Genomic DNA, 19,179 nt, shown 5'->3' with positions numbered 1-19,179 from the left:
TAGTAATTAACTATCAAAGTATTAATAAGATATTAGAGTTTGATGGTTATTACATTCCTAGTAGAGAGCACTTCATTGACTGCATTAAAGGAGCAAAATTGTTTTTCAAATTCGATTGCAAATCTGATTTTTATCAGATTAAAATGGAGAGTGAATTAAAGAAATTTACTGCGTTCTCCACACCACAGGACAATATATCTGGAATGTGCTTCCAATGGGTTTAGCAAATGCACCCCAGATATTTCAAAGAAAAATGGATAATCTTTTTAAAGATTATTTTGATTTTATTTTTGTCTACATTGATGACATACCGATTGCATCTAAAAATATAAAGGATCATCTTGAAATATTTCCTGATGCATGTCATAAATAAGGTTTTGTACTTTCTGAGAACAAAGCTACTATTACTATCAATATACCTGAATTTCTAGGAGTTCTTATTGACGAGACAGGAATTGTGTTACAGGATCATATTGTGGAGAAAATCCACAATTTTCATGATGCACTCAAGGACAAGAAGCTCTTTCAGAGCTTCTTAGGAGTTATTAATTTTCTACGTATCTACATTAAGGATCTTGCAAGATACAGAAAGGATTTCCGACCACTTCTGAAAAAAATAGAAAATTCAAAGTGGAAATGGGAAGAAATCCACACAAAAAGAGTTCATGAGCCGAAACAGGTTTGCAGTAACTTGCCTGAGCTTGCAATACCACAGGACGAGGACAAATTAGTAATCTACATAGACGCCAATGACCATAGATCGACAGCAGTTCTCATGAAGACAACTACATTGGAAGAACCTTGTAGATATATAGGAGGGTTGTTCTCAGAACAACAAGCCAAAGTTTTGCATATTAACGAGAAAGAATTCTTTGCAGTTTGGAAGGCTTTTAAGAAATCACTTTTATTTTTTACTTGCTAAAAAATTAACTTTAAAGGTTGATAATACTAATGTTAGGGTTTTCTTAAAAAAATAAATTAGAATAAAAGACAGAGAAAGCTCATATTATTACATAGCAAGCTGAATGCCAATATTATTGTTATAAATATTATCATTATAAAATCTCATAAAAATATTCTTACAGATTCCTTAACGAGAGATGGAGGCATCTAAAGCAAATCCCATCATGATGAGACTTAAGCACCTCCAGGAAAACCTCGAGGAGCTTGACAAGAAGTTCGGGCAGCTAGCGGTGAATGCCCAAGTTGCCGGACAAATCCTAAGAGCTGATCTAGACACAGTCCAGGTTGCAATAAGGAGTTCCTTTTTAGCATCCATATCGCTATGAAATGACTTAAAAGAACCAATTCAGAAGGCATCACCTTCAAGGATGACTCACGAGTTGAGGGAGTATGACCCTAAACATGCCTTTAGAGTACAAGGCTCTAGACCTGTAGCTCAGATTTGAGTACCGATTGCACAAGGTCATCCCTAGACTCGGTGAAACGGCAACAATTGAGTCACAGGGAGTGCAAAATCCTGTAGATTCAAGTCAACCCAGCACCTTTGGGGTTAAAGAGGAGGAGATTAGCCTTAAGCCAATGGCAGACACCTCTAAGGTTAATATTAACGAATTGATATCTTCTTCTGCTTGGCAGGAATATCAGCGCATGTGGGAAAAATTAATTTCTCGCAAAGGAGCGAACTCAGGCAAGATCATTATTGAAACATACGAAAAATGTAATAGGATCTGGATGTTAGAATGGTCTATTCAGAAGATGTCCAAGAATGGCATGATTTGGAGCTCTTACTTCAGTTCATACTGTCACCAAATTTTTCAAAAATTTCAAAACTTCCAGAATGGACTAGTGGGGCTGTCTTTGATTCGTGGCAAAACAACCCCCACCTAAAAAGAGGCGGCGTTCTGGAGATAAAATTCGTATTAGTTGCTCCCAGAAACAGTAGGAAAAAGGTCTCATCCAGCATTCCATTTCATGAAGTTGCAGAGGCCAGACATGGTGGCTTTCAATAAAATCAAAGTTGCCTCAGGAGAAGCTCCCCTGGTATCAGCTATCAGTGAATATAGAATCTCTACCAGAAGAGATTGGGGATTATGGGCCTGTCTCACTAAGATGGATGAAGTTAAGTATCCATTCAAAATCTTCTCCAACAAAGTGAATGGATCGTTCCTATTAAGCTCCATGACAGGAAAAAGCACTGAGTTCACAGAGAGCTTATTTGAGAAAAAGAGGGTGTTAATATGGGAGAATAAGCCAGGCGATCGAAGCTACAAGGATGAAGACGTGCAACATGTTGCATGTTGGGCAATGACATAACCATTTATGGTCTTGCTGTGAAAAACAAGAGAAGCCCCTGTTCGGGACAAAAATTTGGGTCAGACAAAATAAACCCGAACCAAACCAGGACAAGGGAAAAAGAAAATTCTTTTACAAAAAATTAAAGAATGTAAAAGATTAAGAATAAGACTATCGGCAGAAAACAGCAAAGGCCAATAATCAGTAAAGCATGAAAGCTAGCTGGAAATCACATGGCCGGCAAATATTATGACCAACAACTAGAAAGGACGCGGTAATGAAGAATGCAATGACATCATCAAAAATAAATTTGGAGTCCGAATTTGAAGTCCGCGGACGCTTATAAATAAAGATCCAATGAAGCAGATGGGGATCATCAGAAAAACTTCTCCTACTCTTCAAAGCATAATATTTCGAATTCTGAGTCTTTGTATTTTCAATTTTCTTAGTTTATGGGGGTTTTCCCAACAAGTCAAGCTCTCTATCTTATGAGAGGCTAAATAGTTGTCTCCTCCAATGGAGGAATAATATCTATGTAATATTCCATATATTTCTTCAATAAAGAAAGGCTTTTGTTCCACTTGTTCATCCAAAATATTATTTAGTATCTGTTTTGAAATACCTTCTATGACCTAAGGTAGGAAACGAAATAGGACTATGCTGTTTTGTTGCTGATGGAGCCGAGTACCTGCAAAGCATCAACTGCGGTTATGTGGTTGAAAAAAGTCCATAAAACCAAGGACTTGGAATACCCGGGAGCAAGGCAGTCAAACCAAGGTATGAATTATAGGGACTTAACTTTATTTCAGAAGCATGATGGGCCAAACTAGGCATGCGTATGGACTATATTCAGTTTTCTATAGAAGGGCAAAATGGTCACTAATTTGGTTAAAGGACCAAAACAGAACAGATTTGAAAGATACGGGACCAAAATAGGAAATCGAAAAATTAAAGGATCGAATGGGGAAATCCCTAAGCTACGGGACCAAAATTGCTTTAAAGCTTATTTAATAATATATTCAAACCATTCCAACTTGTAGTACATTTAGTCACGGTATTAGTAACAATTTCCTTTTTAAATGAAAATGGTTTTTGTAATATCTGACCTGCTGCATACTCAAACTGTTCCAAATTGTACCACATTTTGGAATGTGTTTACCAACTGTCATTTTTTAGACACGAATTGTCTCAATTATAGGAACAATCTCTTGTAGACCGTGCCTAACTTTCATAAAGTGTTCCTAAATGCGTTGCAATTATTTACCGTTACACGTTAGGACCGATTTTAAAACACTACTTGTAACACTTTATTTGGAAAACGTGTAGTAATGGTTTGGCTGTGCCAAAATAAACAAATAGAGAAGTAAGGATGATAACATCATCGACCAGTTTCTGTTCCTCAAGAGTTCCAATTATTGTTTCAATGTCGAACGGGATTAGGAATGGTGATACAATCATGCCAATTTCCGTCTTTCTTTGTAGTGTATTTTAGTTTTATGCTTTTTTGATCTTACATGTTATATATTCTTAATTAGTGTAATGTAATATTTATAAATTTATAGGTCGAATTATATAATTATATATATATAACATGTGTTAATATGCAATGATATATTATCATGTTACGACAACTGAGTAGATTGATGTATGATAAGAACCTCTTGGGGAGGGTAGGTCTTACACAGGTGTTTGAGGATGGAATCAAGACTTTCATAGAATGGGCTAAGTGTCAGCGTGGATATATGATGGAAACACAATTAGGTGCCCTTTCTGGAAGTGCAAAAACACAAAGTTGAGAGCACCCGATGATGTCAGTTATCACTTATGTATGTGAGGGTTTATGCCAGAATATTATAATTGGATTTCGCATGGCGAGGAGAGGGTGCAAAGGTACTTTGATGCTGTGACTGCCCCTCCAGTGCAGGAGGAGCAAACTCCAGTTGTTCATGAGGAAGGTAATTATTCACACTAGGGTGATGAACAACAGATAGATTGGGCACAGAGGATCGTTCTTTATCAAGTCGGGCCTGGTTATTTTTCTTCTTACTACGATGGTGTGCCTGATGATGGTACGAGAGTCTTTTCTACTGATGTCGGTCCTAGCTCATATTATTAGGATAGTGGACCCTATGATTATCTGTTAGGATTGACACATCGGTTTTTACGATGCTGCCAATCATCCACTGTAGAACAGTTGCACCCAATGATTAGCATTCATTGTGAGTTGGTAAATATCAAGGCGAACAACCATATTTCTAAGTGATCATATGATCGAATATCCCAATTGGCTAATAAAATATTACCCTCTAGTCATACCCTGTCGAGATATTACAACAGTACGAAGAAGTTGATAAAGGGTTTAGGTTTACTTGTTGAGAAGATTGATGAGTGTAAGAATGACTACATGTTGTTTTGGAAGGAAGACGTCGATTTGGAATGCTGCAAGTTTTGTGGAAATACTAAGTACAAGCCGATGTGGGAGTGAGACCCCGGCTGCAAGAAGTCCCCGTATGTCGTTCATAGGTACCTGTTGTTTACTCCCCGTCTGCAGAGGTTATATGCTGCAAGAACAATTGCGGAGCACATGACGTGGCATGCCATACATCAAACCAAGGAGGGCTCAATGTGTCATCCTTTCAATGCAAAGGCTTGGAAGAATTTTGACCAGACATATCCTGATTTTACAAAAGAGCCGTGTAATGTTCGATTAGGCCTTTGCATAGACGGTTTTCCGCCACATAAGCAGTATGGTCGTACTTATTCATGTTGGCCCATTATCATTACACCGTACAATCTCTTCTCATGTATGTGCATGAGTTCTGAGTACATGTTTCTTAGGATGATGATCCCTAGCCCCTTCGAATCCGAAGCATCTCATCGATGTGTGCTTGGAACCGTTGACTGAAGAACTATTGCAATTGTGGCATGTTGGTGTCTGAACGTACGATAATGTCACGGACAAGACATTCATTATGCCAACAGTATACGTGGATTCGTGGTCTTAAGTTTTCCGATGGGTACGCGTCTAACATTTCCTACTGCATCGATAGACAGACTTGAGGATGCATGGTATGAAGAGCCACGACTGTCACGTATTCATGTAGAGATTAATCCCGGTTGTCTTTCATGAGAGACTTCCTAAGCATGTATGGAGCGCATTAACAGAGGTGAGTCTTTTATTTCATAGCATATGGTCGACCACGCTATATGTCACCAAGCTAGATGAATTGGAACACAGTGTTGCCGTCATAATGTGCAACCTTGAGAAGATATTTCCTCCAGCGTTCTTCGACTCAATGGAGCACCTCATTGTTCACCTGCCATATGAGGCTTGCGTAAGGGGGCTAAAGTAATATAAGTGAATGTACCCTTTTGAAAGGTTCATACGTGACTTGAAGAAAAAGGTGAAGAACAAAGTACATGTTGAGGCACCTATTGTCGAGGCACACATTGTCGAAGAAATCGGATTATTCTCTTCACATTACTTTGAGTTGGAAGTTTTATCCAAACGAAGCATGTCTCGTAGAAACGATGTTTCACTAGCAAGGAAGATAGAATCCAAATGTCTATTTTCAACCACACTAGCCAAGCTAGTGGGGCCTTAAAGAAGAGATGGCTCAGTGGAACAGAACGCCACATAATCGAGACATATATATTGGACAATTGTGAAGTAGTCTAGCCATATTATGAGTAAGTTGTTATTTCCAACTTTGCAATTTTAATATACATGTTAAGTGTGTGTGTATATATATATATTAACTGAATTTCCAAATAGATTGTTCTTGAATAAACTATACCGACACTACCATTTGGATTACCCAATTATTGATCGACTAGTATTGACTAATTTCAACAATTGGTTAAAACAACATATAAGTTTATGAATTTTTTTTTAGTATACAAACGATTGTTGTGCTACATATAAAATTATAAGTTTATATGAATGTGCAGGTTTATCTCGAGTTGAACTACACAGACAACGAGCTCCTAAAGTGTCATTATTGGGTCCTAGTGCAGAGGTGATGATGTTCAATTTTTACTTTGTGAATGGTTATAATTTTCACATGGAACGTCACAACGTCAGCAAGTCAACCATGAATTATAGGGTGTGTGTGAAAAGTTCAACATATAAACTAGGATGACTTCTATGGGAAGAAATCATTCAATTGACATACCCACTGAGCCAAACTTGCACATCGTTCTATTCAAGTGTCGTTTGGTCGATCTAGTAAGAGGCATGAAGGTACACCCTTGTTATCACCTCATTGATGTAAACTGCAAAAAAGTGTACCAAAAGAATGAACTATTCATATTAGAACAACAAGTAGTGCAAGTATACTATACTGAGTACCCAAGTATGAAAAGAGACAAAGCGGATTGGATGGTTATTTGTAAATCAAGGCTTAGAGAGCGGTTGATGAGTCTCGGTGGATTGATATCGCATATCAGTTGGAGGAAGTCGTACCAGTCCCTGAAGTTGCTACAGACAATCAGACGTACGATCTCCATGATCCCGATGATATATAAATCTTTGTTGATCATTCGGTTTGCACAACAGCAGATACATCACAGACGCCACATGTTCAAACTGCTAATGAAGAAGATGAAGATAATGAAGATAGCTTCGGGGACTACGACACTGATGAATACGAGGCTACGTAATCCAGTGTTTTGTAATGACATATTTCAATTTTGCAATATTGTATATAAAAATATATAATTTTTTTTAAAAAAAATTCAATATTTGGAACGACCAATTAAAGATAGTTACAAAGGTCTTTATAATGTATGGCGGAAAACTTTTGGCTTCATCTGGAAAAATGGGGGGGAATGAACTTTTGTAATGGCTAAATATTAACTTGGCTGTTACAAAAGCCGGTCCACATAATATTAATGATGGAAAAATCAAAAAATTTGGTGGCGTACATTTATTTTAAATGGTCGTTACAACAATTGTTCCAGAAGTCGGTACTATCTTGAAATTGTTGAACGGTTAAAAAACCGTTACAATACTTGTCCTATTTATCAAACTTATGTATGCAATTACGATATCTTAAAATTTGGGCATTTGATTCATACCAAATTTAAAAATATACAAGAATGTATCCATTAGATCATATCAGACGGTATGATTTAAAATCACATGGCTTCATTCAACGATACACCGTCTTGAATGATTAGTCTTATGTTCTGAATACGATATCTCCACATTCATATACCCAATAAGGCTAAAATTTTGGCAAATGTATTCTATTATAAATATGACCATATCTAACGGTTTGATCTGAATTTTGACGTCCTAATTAGCCCATGCAATTCGACAATATAAGATGATAGTTACATTAATGATATTTATGAATATACAAATTTATTGCATACTGTGAACACATATCAATGTCAACTATAAATTTTTTTCTATATATTTGAACTGTAATATTCCACATAATGGATATTTTTCTACAATATCAAATTGTTCAGTTCGGATTTCTTTTTAACATTTTAGTGAATGCCAGGACCAGAACGACGTCGTTTTTTCTTTTTAATTTGGAGTACCCTTTGTAACGGCTATATGCATGGTCAGCGATAACAATATCGTTTAAGTAAAGTACGATATCTTTTTATAACTCTTTTTGTAACGACTTTATAGACGATTATGTGATTGAAATTTCTTTAGGCACAGCTTTTCATATAGTGTAATACCTTTTGTACCAGCTTTTGAAACGGCCATGGCCGTTACGAAAATAAAAAATATATATAAGGGTACTTAACAGAGTTTTCACCCATTTCCCTCCCTCCCCTCTCCTCCTCACTGTCTCTGTATCTCCTTCCCCCCCCCCCCACCAACCCCACCGCCCCCAGTTCTGCCCCACCACCGCCACCATTCTCTCTCTCTCTCTCTCCCTCGCTCTCTTTTTCTCTTCACCCTCCGCCTACTCCACCAGCCACATAAGTCCCCCATCTCATTTATTTTTGTCTGAATATTTTATGTAGTTTTTATTTGTATGGATTTTCTTAAATCTATGTAATTTTTTTAATGTATCTAATTTAAAATTTATCTGTAATTTCTATAATTTTTTTCTAATTTTCTGTAATTTAATAAATTTTTAATACATTTATGAAATTTTTAAAATTTTTAAAAAAATTATAAAAATTTGCTATAAGTTTTAAAATCCTCGAGAATTTTTAAAAAATTTTAAAATTTGTTGTAAATTTTAAAATTTTTAAAAATATTCAGTAATTTTAATATTTTTCTTAAATTTCTGAAATTCTTCGAATTTTACTGTGACTTTTAAAAATTTACTGTATTTTTTTTTAATTTTCTGCAATTTATAAATTTTTTATACATTTTTGAAATTTTTCATAATTTTTTTGTAATTTAAAAATAGTTTTTTGTAATTTTTAAAATTTTTAAAATTTTTTATTTTTTTAAAATTTTCTGTAAACTTTTGGTGATTTTTAAATTTTTTTTTTGTAAAAAGTAGTTATTTTATGTATTTTCTGCAATAATAAAAAAAAAGTATACCTTAATGTAATTTTAGAAAAATTTTGGACCTTAATGCCATTTTTAGTAAAAATATTGGACATTTATATGTTTTATGATAAATTTGGACCTTAATGATAAATTTAGGCAAAATTAAGAGCTTTATGAAATTTTTAGGAAAATTATGCATTTTAGGAGAATTAGCCAAAAATGGACATTGATGTAATTTTTTAAAAATATAGTCATTACTTAAAATTAAATAATATTATTATTACCTTTAATTTTCAGAATCAGAATAGTTGGTGCTCCTATGGGATTTGCGATATGTTAGCCCAGGGATGCAGATAATGCCCTTTGACCGCATTATTGATGGCCTCATAAAAAATGAAGTCGGACTTCAAAATATTAATTAAATATTAAAATCAATTCGAAGCTAAAAAAATATTAAATAAATTAACTAAATTATTCTACGTACCTCGCATCCTGGAGGCTGATGAAACGCCTCTAGGCCACTAGAGCATGTAGTGGTGCTGGTGGTGTTGGTGCATCCTACGATCTCGCCGGGCCTTATGTACTGCTGGCCCCTGTCGCCGCATCTGACTCCACTGCGGGGGATCTGCAGGCATCGCCGGGGACTGGGAGACTCCTTCCTGGGATGGGGCAACCTGTGGTGCATCCGCTGGCTCATCCCGGGAAGGGCTGGGAGGCCATGGCCGCAGGCGCAACCACGGCCCCGACCATGACCTCGTTTCGGGAGTGACGGAGCATCGATCTTTATTATCTACTATTGAAAAAAATATTAAGATTAAAAATGCATAATTGTATTTTGTTATTCATAAAAATATAGTTTTTGTAAAATTCGTGCTATTTGTATTAAAGTTTAAATTTATCCTAAAAATTGTATTAAGGCCATAATTTTTTTCTTAAAATATTTATAAAAGTTTCATTAAATTCCATTATTTTCCTAAAATTGGCATTAATTAATTATATAAGGTCCATTAGTTAATTTCCTAAAAATTTCATTTAATTAGATAAAGGTCCAAATATTTCCTATTAATCTCATTAAGGTCTAAATTACATTAAGGTCCAATTTTTTTCATCTAGTACATAATTGTCCTATAAAATTATATTTACATCCAAATTTTTCCTAACAATACTTTAATGACCAATTTTAGCCTAAAATGCATAATTTTCCCTACAATTGTATTTAGGTCCAAATTTTGCGTTAAATTACATTAAGGTCCAAATTTCACCTAAAATTACATTTCCAATTTTTTCATCTAATACACAATTCTCCTAGCAATTGCATGTAGGTCCAAATTTTGCCTTAATTTACATTAATGTCTAAATTTTGTGAACATATGATTTATAATATCTAGTAGGGTAAATGCTATATTTAGTCTCTTAAGTTTTTGTTTAGAATCACTTTAGTCCCTCAAGTTCATTTCTTGACTTTAACATCCTTAAACTTTAATTTTTGTCTCGATTTGGTCCCTCTGACTATTTTTTGTCAAAAATGTGGCAGGATTTTGACTTTTTGAAGGATAAATTGATCAATAAGTTTGATTTTTATCACATTAGTTTATAAAGTATGTAAAATTATCAAATTAGTCATTTTTTTAAACAACAAAATAACTTTTTATGTTGATATTTGTAATTATCTTATGTGAATAATAGAAACTTTGAACTCTTATGAACATAATATATATATATATATATTGTTTAAGTTAAAATAAATAGTCTTTTTTTCGGTAGTTAGAAAGATAAAAATTAAGAATGAAATTAATAAAACTTATCTAATATGAAAATATAATAAAAAAAATTAGTAATTTTTTATTTTAAGAGTTAAAGATAAGTCCAAAAATGTTACCTTAATAATATTTATTAAATGTTTGGAATTTTAAATAAAAAATTGGTAGATTATACTTTTTAACTAGATCTTGGTGAATTTCATATATATGTAATTCATTTTTAGAGATTTTCTAAATATATAGTTCCATTTTATAAAAAAAAATCGACAAGAACCTCTTAAAATGAATTTTATACATACTTGAATCCACCAAATAATCTAGTTAAAAGTACATTTCACCAACTTTTCTTTAAAATCGTAGTTGTTAATATTTAATAAGTATCATTAAGATTTAATTTTATTAGACTTATCTTTCACTCGTAATATTGAAAAAATTATTTAGATTTAATAATTATATTTTTAGATTAGATAAATTTTATAACATTTATTCATAATTTTGAATTTTTATTTCACTTTTGAGAAAAAAGAAAAAGAGAGAGAGAGACTATTTTAGTTTAAGTTAAGCAATAAGTTATTATTATGTTAACAAGAGTTTAAAGTTTCTATTTTTCATACATAAAAATTACATCATATTCACCATTTAAAAATATAAAAAAAAAAAGATTTTCTTTTTAAAAAAGGATTAATTTGATAATTTGACAAACTTAAGGGACTAAAATTATAAAATCAAATTTAAATTGACCATTTTATCCTAAAAAACCAAACACCAACCACATTTTCACCGAAAATTGGTCAGAGGCACCAAATTAAGATAAAAATTAAAGTTTAGGAATGCTGAATTTAAGAATGAATTTGAGGAACTAAAGTGATTTTAATTGAAAACTTAAATTATATTTTCAGTCCCTATATATAGTCACTTATTTGGTTTTAGTAAAAGTCTGACATATTTGCTTATTATATATATAACTATATTTGTTATCATTATTTTGATTTAGTATATATTATAAATTATATTTTCATATTATTATGTTGAGAATGTATGCTATTTTCTTCCCTACATAATTTACTTTTGGTTCCTATAATGTTAATGATTTTGATCCCTAGTATTTATATTTTATTATAAATTTTGTTCAAAATCTTTTATGGTGACACCAAATCTCTATGAATTTTGTAAATACTAGGAACCAAAATCGTGGAATGCACCAATAAATTTACCCATTCTTTTACAGAAAACGATTCATTTTTATTTTCTTCAATTAAAGTAGCAAGAATTAAGGTTGTAATTTTGTTTCGATTTGGACATAAGTTTTTTTTATTTATTTTCAAATGTATTTATTTGCATGTAGTAAAATGTAAATTTGATATAAGAGTTTAAACTTTATACTATAAATTAGTAAAAAAAAAAAAAAATTTGAGGTCACAATATGTCTTGGATTTTATTAGTGATCCATTTTTTTTTTTTTTTTTACTAATTTCATCCCTAATCTAAATATAGAGGGACAAAAAATAACTGGTTATATATTTTTTTTGCCTCCATATATTATGATAAAAAATAGAAGTATGTGAAATTACAATGTAAAATTAAATCGTGTTATGTGAACATTATAATATTACTACAAGGGAACATTACATTCTTTTGCCTTAGATAGCCACATGTTCACTTTTGGTCTCTAACGTTGACATGCCTATTGGTTATTTTAATTTTAATATATTTAATTATGGGTACCGATTTACTTTACATATTTCTAGTAGCGAAAAATAACCAAAAAAATGTTCATATAAGGGTAAATTATATAGCTTTTCATTCACTTTTGGTTCGTAATATTCACATATCATGATAATACGTTTACATCTTACATATTTGATCCCTTATTTGACAGTAGGATCAAATTTGTAATGTTAGGAACCAAAATCATACCATGTAGCATCAGGGACGAAAAGTATAATTTACCCTATGTTATAAAAGGGTCTCACTTTGATATGGTTAATCATTAATCATAAATCACACTTGTCAGTATTTGTTTTATCTCAGTATATTATGGTAAAATGTGAAAGTGTAATTTATAAATAATTATTTAATACTAATATTAAAATAAAATCAAGTAATTAGTGTGCTGGCGGCTTCCGATGCTCCTCCTTGGACTGGCGTGATAGTTGCTAAATATCGTATCTGATTCCTCGCTCCTGAGCTAGTTGTCGCTTGTGAGGTAAAGATATCAAATTTGAGTTTAGAGCAGTAGATAGTTTGGATAAGATAACGAGTAATTACTCTTTGTTCTCTTAATTGAGTTGCAATTAAATTGAAGGAAAGGACCCGTTCACTTAATAAATATTTTTTGAGGTAAGAGCGATAAATTAATATTAATTGAAATAAATCTGATGGATGTGGCCTAGAAAATTAAGCCCAAGAACATATTAGAAGCCCCAATACACCCTTCCTTATACACTGCCATTTTGGTGGAGGGAGCCCACTTCACATTGCACGATCATTTCCAACTTGGACTCTTAAGTTCAACAGACTCTTTGTGGACTAGGAGTCCTCCTCAGCCTCGGACTCTCTCCTTTACCTAAATAATGATTCTAACAGTACGATCCCGAAAATGATATCTTATCTTAACTAATCTTATTCGTTCATTGCAGAAATAGGAAGCACGATCAACTCCTTGGTGAAGGAGTACACTTCTCTATAAATAAGGATCTTATCGCGATCAGTTCCTTGGTGAAGGAGTACACTTCTCTATAAATCGAGATCTTATCGCCAGGCAGGGGGATACATTCATCAAACGGAGATTTGGGTATTGCTCTGTTGCAATTCTACTGCGTTGCTAAAATTGCACGCATCAAAATCGATTATAAGTACAATTAAGGAAAGGGCCCATGCATTTAATAAACATTTTTTGAGGTAAGAGCAATGAACTATTATTAGACAACAACTCCTATTATACAGCAGATAACATCCAACGCACTTGACGCCCATAACATCTAAGATCATGAGGTCTCAATTTCCCCAATTGAGTTAAGCCTCTCATTGACTGCACTTAATAAACATTAAGGACCATATACACAATAACGTTAAGAACTAAAATCAAATAAATAGCAGTATGGAGTAAAAATATAATTTATAAAAAATATAATAATATGAAACTATGATTTATATTATATAACAGATCATGATAACAAATATAATTATACATATAATGCATCTATTTTCTTAATTCTTTATAATGAAAAAAATAACTTTATTGAAAATATAGCTGTTGTATAATTAATTTAATAAGATCACTAATTGAATATATATTAAATTGTGCGGACACAAAAATATTAAAAACCGAAAGCAAATAAGTGGATATATATTGAAACCATATGCCATAATAATAATATGGAAATATGGTTTATAATATATGGTAAATCATGAATAATATGACAAATATAAAATTACATAATATAATATGTTAAAAATTCTAATTGATTGATTTAATTTTATTATTAATATTAAATTGTTATTTTCAGACTGCACTTCAAGGAGGTGAAATAATACTAATATACATCATAATGATTAAGATATGAGATGCTTTTATAGGTGCAACTTGTAATTTATAATTAAATATATCAACAAATATTTATAAATTTAGTCGTACCATCAAATTTATAAGAATTTATCCTCCTAAATTAATAAATTAATTGAATAAAAATACCCTTCATACTTTGAATAATTATAAGGGGTAAGTATTATAATTATTAATTTATGAGGATAAATGTTACGTAAAAAATAATTTAGAGGGGCAAAGTGTATTTTACCCAATTTATTTTTGCTATATATTTTAATTATCATTGTAAAAACATGGATAAATTAGATTTTTGATCTCTCTCTCTATATATAGCCACTTATCAATTTGTTTTATCCTTAATGTTCACACATGCCATATTTTTTATCTCTAATATTTAAAAATTCTTACAAATTTGATCATACCATTAAATTTTGGAATAAATTTATAAAATTTATAAACATTAGGGACCAAAACCGTTACACGATAACATTAGAAATAAAAAAACAAATAAAAAAAGAGACCAAACATGTAATTTGGCCTATAACATAGATACACAACATAGTAATATGAAAAAATGATTTATAATATATAATAAATCATAAAAAATAATGATAAAAAATATAAATATATATATATAGATGACTTATGCAATTAATTTTGTACATGAATATAACATCAGATTGTTTTAGATTAGAAAAAAAAAATCCATGTTCAGTGTATCTGAACTATATTGCAAACATATAATTATGTCATATAGTATTAAGTGGAACATAATCAAGACTATAAATCAATTTTGCTATATATTTTAATTAAAAAATAATAATAAAATTACTCAGTCTTAATATTCACGTGTCACGATTTTGATCCCTAATATTTTTTAATATTAGAAAACAAAAGCGAATAAAATAGAACCACATATGAAAATATGTATTAGTAATATATAATAAATCATAAAATAATAATATGATTATCAATATAACAACCATAGTGACGATTTATTTAATCTTGTACAATTAATTTTTATCCCCTAATATTCAAAACATTAGGAATTAAAAATGAATAACTATCTGTAATTTATATACAACATAACAATACCAAAAGCGATTTATAATAAATGGCTATATACAGAAACTAAAAATATAATTTACCTTATTACATACATAATAATATGATCGACGGGCTTTGTCGCCCACCCAAAGTTAGGCGGTCGTGTCTCAGGCGACGGCGCCCGTTGCCAACCAGATAGGTGAAGCTGGTGGAGGTGGAACGTAGCTCTCCACCGACGTCAATATATATACATATTTGTATATAACATATTATGTATGCATGATAAAATTTATATATAATTATATATAACTATAAAATATATTTTTTAAATACATATAATTTGAACCGTTCGTTTAACTTTTGAAGATCAATGAATATTAAAATCTTTTAGATTTCAGAGTTTTGATGCGATCTGAAAGATCCAAAATCATTATAATTTTTTTTTATATAATATATAAGGATATAACGAAAAATTACAAAAAAAACAACAATGTTACATAAAATAAGCGGCAAGGAGAGCGTGTACAAGATTTAAAAAAATACAGGAGATTTTCATGTACTTTTAACATGAGAATTTTTAGCTGAATTTCTATAACACAAAGGGATTTTTATGAAATTTTCCCGACATTTAATGGTAACAAATTATAAATTATGATTAATTATATTTGTGTTAAATACAATTTAACTTCTACGCTAAAAAAAATGAGCAAAAAACCGTCTACAAACAAAATTTACAAATTATCTCTATATTTTAAAAAATGAAACAAATTATCCCTACCTAAGCAAATTTTCCAAAATACAAGAATTAATTTACTAGTTTTTTCATATAAAATTTTAACTTATTTATCATATAACAAAAAAATAAATTACATTTAATCAAATTATATTTTGATCCCCTTATGTACTCTGTTTAGATAAATTACCTTTATTATTTTTTTTAAAATAATTATACACCCATTTTTCTCAATTAATCTTTTGTTCATGATTTTGGGTTACATAGTATATCTCCATAAATATTAAATTGATCCATGGATTTATGAAAAATATTAAATATTTACGAAAAATATTCGAGTATCAATCCAAGCATTTACAAAATCTCGTATATTAATTTGATAATAATAATAAAAATAAAAAAAATAAAAGAAGGGTTTAATTAAGAGTCAGAACATTATTATAGTAAGAGCTATTTATTATTACAAGGGGGTCCCTACAACCTATTACTATTACAAGTTTTTAGAAAAATAAAACAATAATTGAAATACATCTCAATCGTGGACAGATCTTTACAACAAATCACGACATCATTTCCTCTGTCCCATCCCATCCATCTTCAATCACAAAACACATAATCAAACAACACATCTGCCAAATTATTTCTGAAGAAAAGGGAGAGAGATTTCAAATTTCAAGCCTTAGGTGAAGAACCCTGGAGCTCCTCGTCCTCTTCTTTGTAGAGCACCAACTGCGTCGACGTCCTCCTGATCCCTTCCGGTACGGCGGGGGAGGAGGAGGAGCAAGGCGGGGAGGATTGGCCGATCAGCGCCAGGTTACCCTCGCTCCACGACCGGCGAACTGGGTAGGAGACGGTGTTGTGGCGAGGCGGGTGGGGGCAATGGCGGCGGGATTTGTGGAGGGCGCAGCCGCAGTGCTTGTGATATGGGCGGCGCTGGATGCCCATGTCTCCGGCGGAAATGCAGCCTTCGAATACTCCACGGAGAAACCCGTCTCCGGCTGCCCCCGTCGCCATGGTTCGACTCTTCCCTCAGAAATCTCACTCTGGATCGAATCTTTAGGTGGTCTGGGGAAATGAGAGAACTTTTTGGGATTTTCCTCTGGGGGGTTGGGGTTTATAGGGTGGGGGGTGGGGAATGCGTGATATTTTACAGCTAAATATGAGAAAAAAGGGGGTGGGTTTGGGCCTAATACGTGTAGTGTGAGCGGGTATGCCGTATATGGGTGGGGACATGTGTAGGAGGTCTTACACCTAGTACGCCTTGGTGGGGCCCCCTTCAATCTTTTTCTGTTTTTCTTCCAATTAAACACTATACACAAAATTATAATTTTAATCTCGTGAAATTGAGGATGGCAATTTTACCTGTGTTGAAATTAATTTTGATAATTTGATCTTCTTTTTGGAGTTGAAGCGATAAATTTATTAAACTCAAAATACTCAATAGTATATGTAAGCTAAATTAAGGTAAGAGTAAGTTATATTTCGTCATTTGAATTATACTTGTTTTTATATTTTATCATTTAGTTTTTTTTTTGCGCCAATTTGCGACATTAACTTTATAAACTTTTTTATTTTGTTATATAATTATTTTTACATTGACACTGGAAGAGGAGAGATTATGGGGAAGGCCTAGCCTACCTTATACTTTACCGAAAGCTTAATAAGGAAGTCTTGACTGATTTACCGTATCGTCTAATTCTCTGACATGACAAAGGGGCATAGGGGATAAGAGGGATAACTTTCCTATCTAACTATGGAAGCTATGGGGCACGAAGGGTATAAGAAGAAGTGATGGACAACTCGTTTACTGATTAGCTGCTTGAACGTGGAGAGATGTCGGCATTTCTGTTCTTAGGTGAGTATCCGCTCTTGCTGATCTTGTTGGAATAACCACTGCTATTGAAGACGGTCTTTACAGAAGGTGCTGCTTTAGCAAGGTGATGATAGAAGAAGGCAACCTGCCACTAAGTAAGCCCCTCTTTCTCCTTGTCGGTCTAATTAGGCTTAGGTATTTTATCAGGCTTGACTAGACCTCTAAGAGTAGGCTACTTAGCTTAGACAGACACAATTTCAGACCTTTGCATTGTGGAGATATATGTACATATCTTTATTGAATCTTTCTTACCCTATTATTCGAAGGCGGGTCAACCTCAGGAATCCCAGGGGGCCAATCCCAACTTTCATGTTCTGATCCTCTTTTTGGTTCATCCTATGATGCTAGAATGGGTTCAATGGCAGCTCCTACTTGACCTCAGATTATGTCTTTCGCAACGTCATGTAATTGGAGAATCTCGACAGCTGGCGCATCTGTTCTGGTCTCTCCTTTTTCCATTTATTTCTCTTTCTATCCCAGTTAGATCATGGGATGACTCCTCAAATCCTTTGCTTTCTTTCATCTCTCTGACAAAAGGCTTTTGCCAATCAATATCTTCTGACTTTATCAAATGAAGGTTGTCTTCGGATTTGACTTGTTGGGTCCCTTCCTCAGTCAAAGACTGGGGTCAGATTAGTAATCTATCAATCCACCGTGGCTTTCTTTCTCCAACTTCTTAGCCCCGGTCTTGGGGATTTCCTAGTGACCAAAATTTTCTTTCTGTGATAGCTTGTGATTCCTGAAAGAAGGGCAGATTGACTTGTTGATGGCAAAAGGCAATGAAATTGAGGGTTTTCTCGATCAAAGATAGAATGAGAAGTTGATCCCCAATTCCATTTCCTTATGTATGCTGAGGTTGATACTATTTCGAGCTTGGTGGCATCTTTTGTTCATATCGTGAGGACTTCGGATACATAATGTTCTCATAATCAAGTTTTTCATCGAAAAACCATCACATGCAGTACACATGTAATATTTAAGAGATATGTGATGTGATTTTTTCACATATGCACAATATAGGATGTTTTTCCGACAGAAAAATCAACAAAAAGTGGGTCATATATGGTAAAATGCTAATTTCGTAAAGTTGAGATGGTAAGTTAACAAAAAAAAAAAAAGTTTCGACGACAAAGTGTAAAATGGGTATAATTTGAACGGCAAAATATAATTTTTTTTCTTAAGATAAACAATGCGCTTCTTCTTAATTAAGCTACAGTACCACCCTAATACTACTATATAACCCAAAATGCCCAACTCACATTAATCTAGCACAACAATTTGTGAGCCGTAGACCATCTACAGTCTTTATCATGCTTCCACATGCTCCGCATATACTCTCATAGCTTAAGTGGCTACGTCCATGGGGCTCTGTCCACCTCCTTCTGTTACCTGCAAACATCTATTTCTCCGTAAACTCTGACACACCACCAAAACACAATCCCTCAAGCTTCTTCCAAGAGTTTTGTACGTATTCCACAACTAGTGATGCAT

General features: G+C 32.7%; 1 protein-coding gene across 1 annotated transcript; it reads right to left on the bottom strand.

The window, feature by feature from the left end:
- Positions 1-16,230: 16,230 nt before the first annotated feature.
- LOC105162278 (uncharacterized) lies at positions 16,231-16,958 on the bottom strand. Its single transcript, XM_011080283.3, has one exon. The coding sequence runs from the start codon at positions 16,827-16,829 to the stop codon at positions 16,488-16,490; it is 342 nt and encodes a 113-aa protein (XP_011078585.1). The 5' UTR covers positions 16,830-16,958; the 3' UTR covers positions 16,231-16,487.
- Positions 16,959-19,179: the final 2,221 nt, after the last annotated feature.

Source organism: Sesamum indicum, linkage group LG5 (assembly GCF_026168435.1).
Source record: "Sesamum indicum cultivar Baizhima isolate 11 linkage group LG5, ASM2616843v1, whole genome shotgun sequence".
Lineage (NCBI taxonomy): Eukaryota > Viridiplantae > Streptophyta > Magnoliopsida > Lamiales > Pedaliaceae > Sesamum > Sesamum indicum.
This window is presented reverse-complemented; position numbering and strand designations above follow the sequence as displayed.

Coding starts and splice junctions, on each gene's coding strand:
- LOC105162278 (XM_011080283.3), bottom strand. CDS start 16,829: ATGGCGACGGGGGCAGCCGGAGACGGGTTTCTCCGTGGAGTATTCGAA.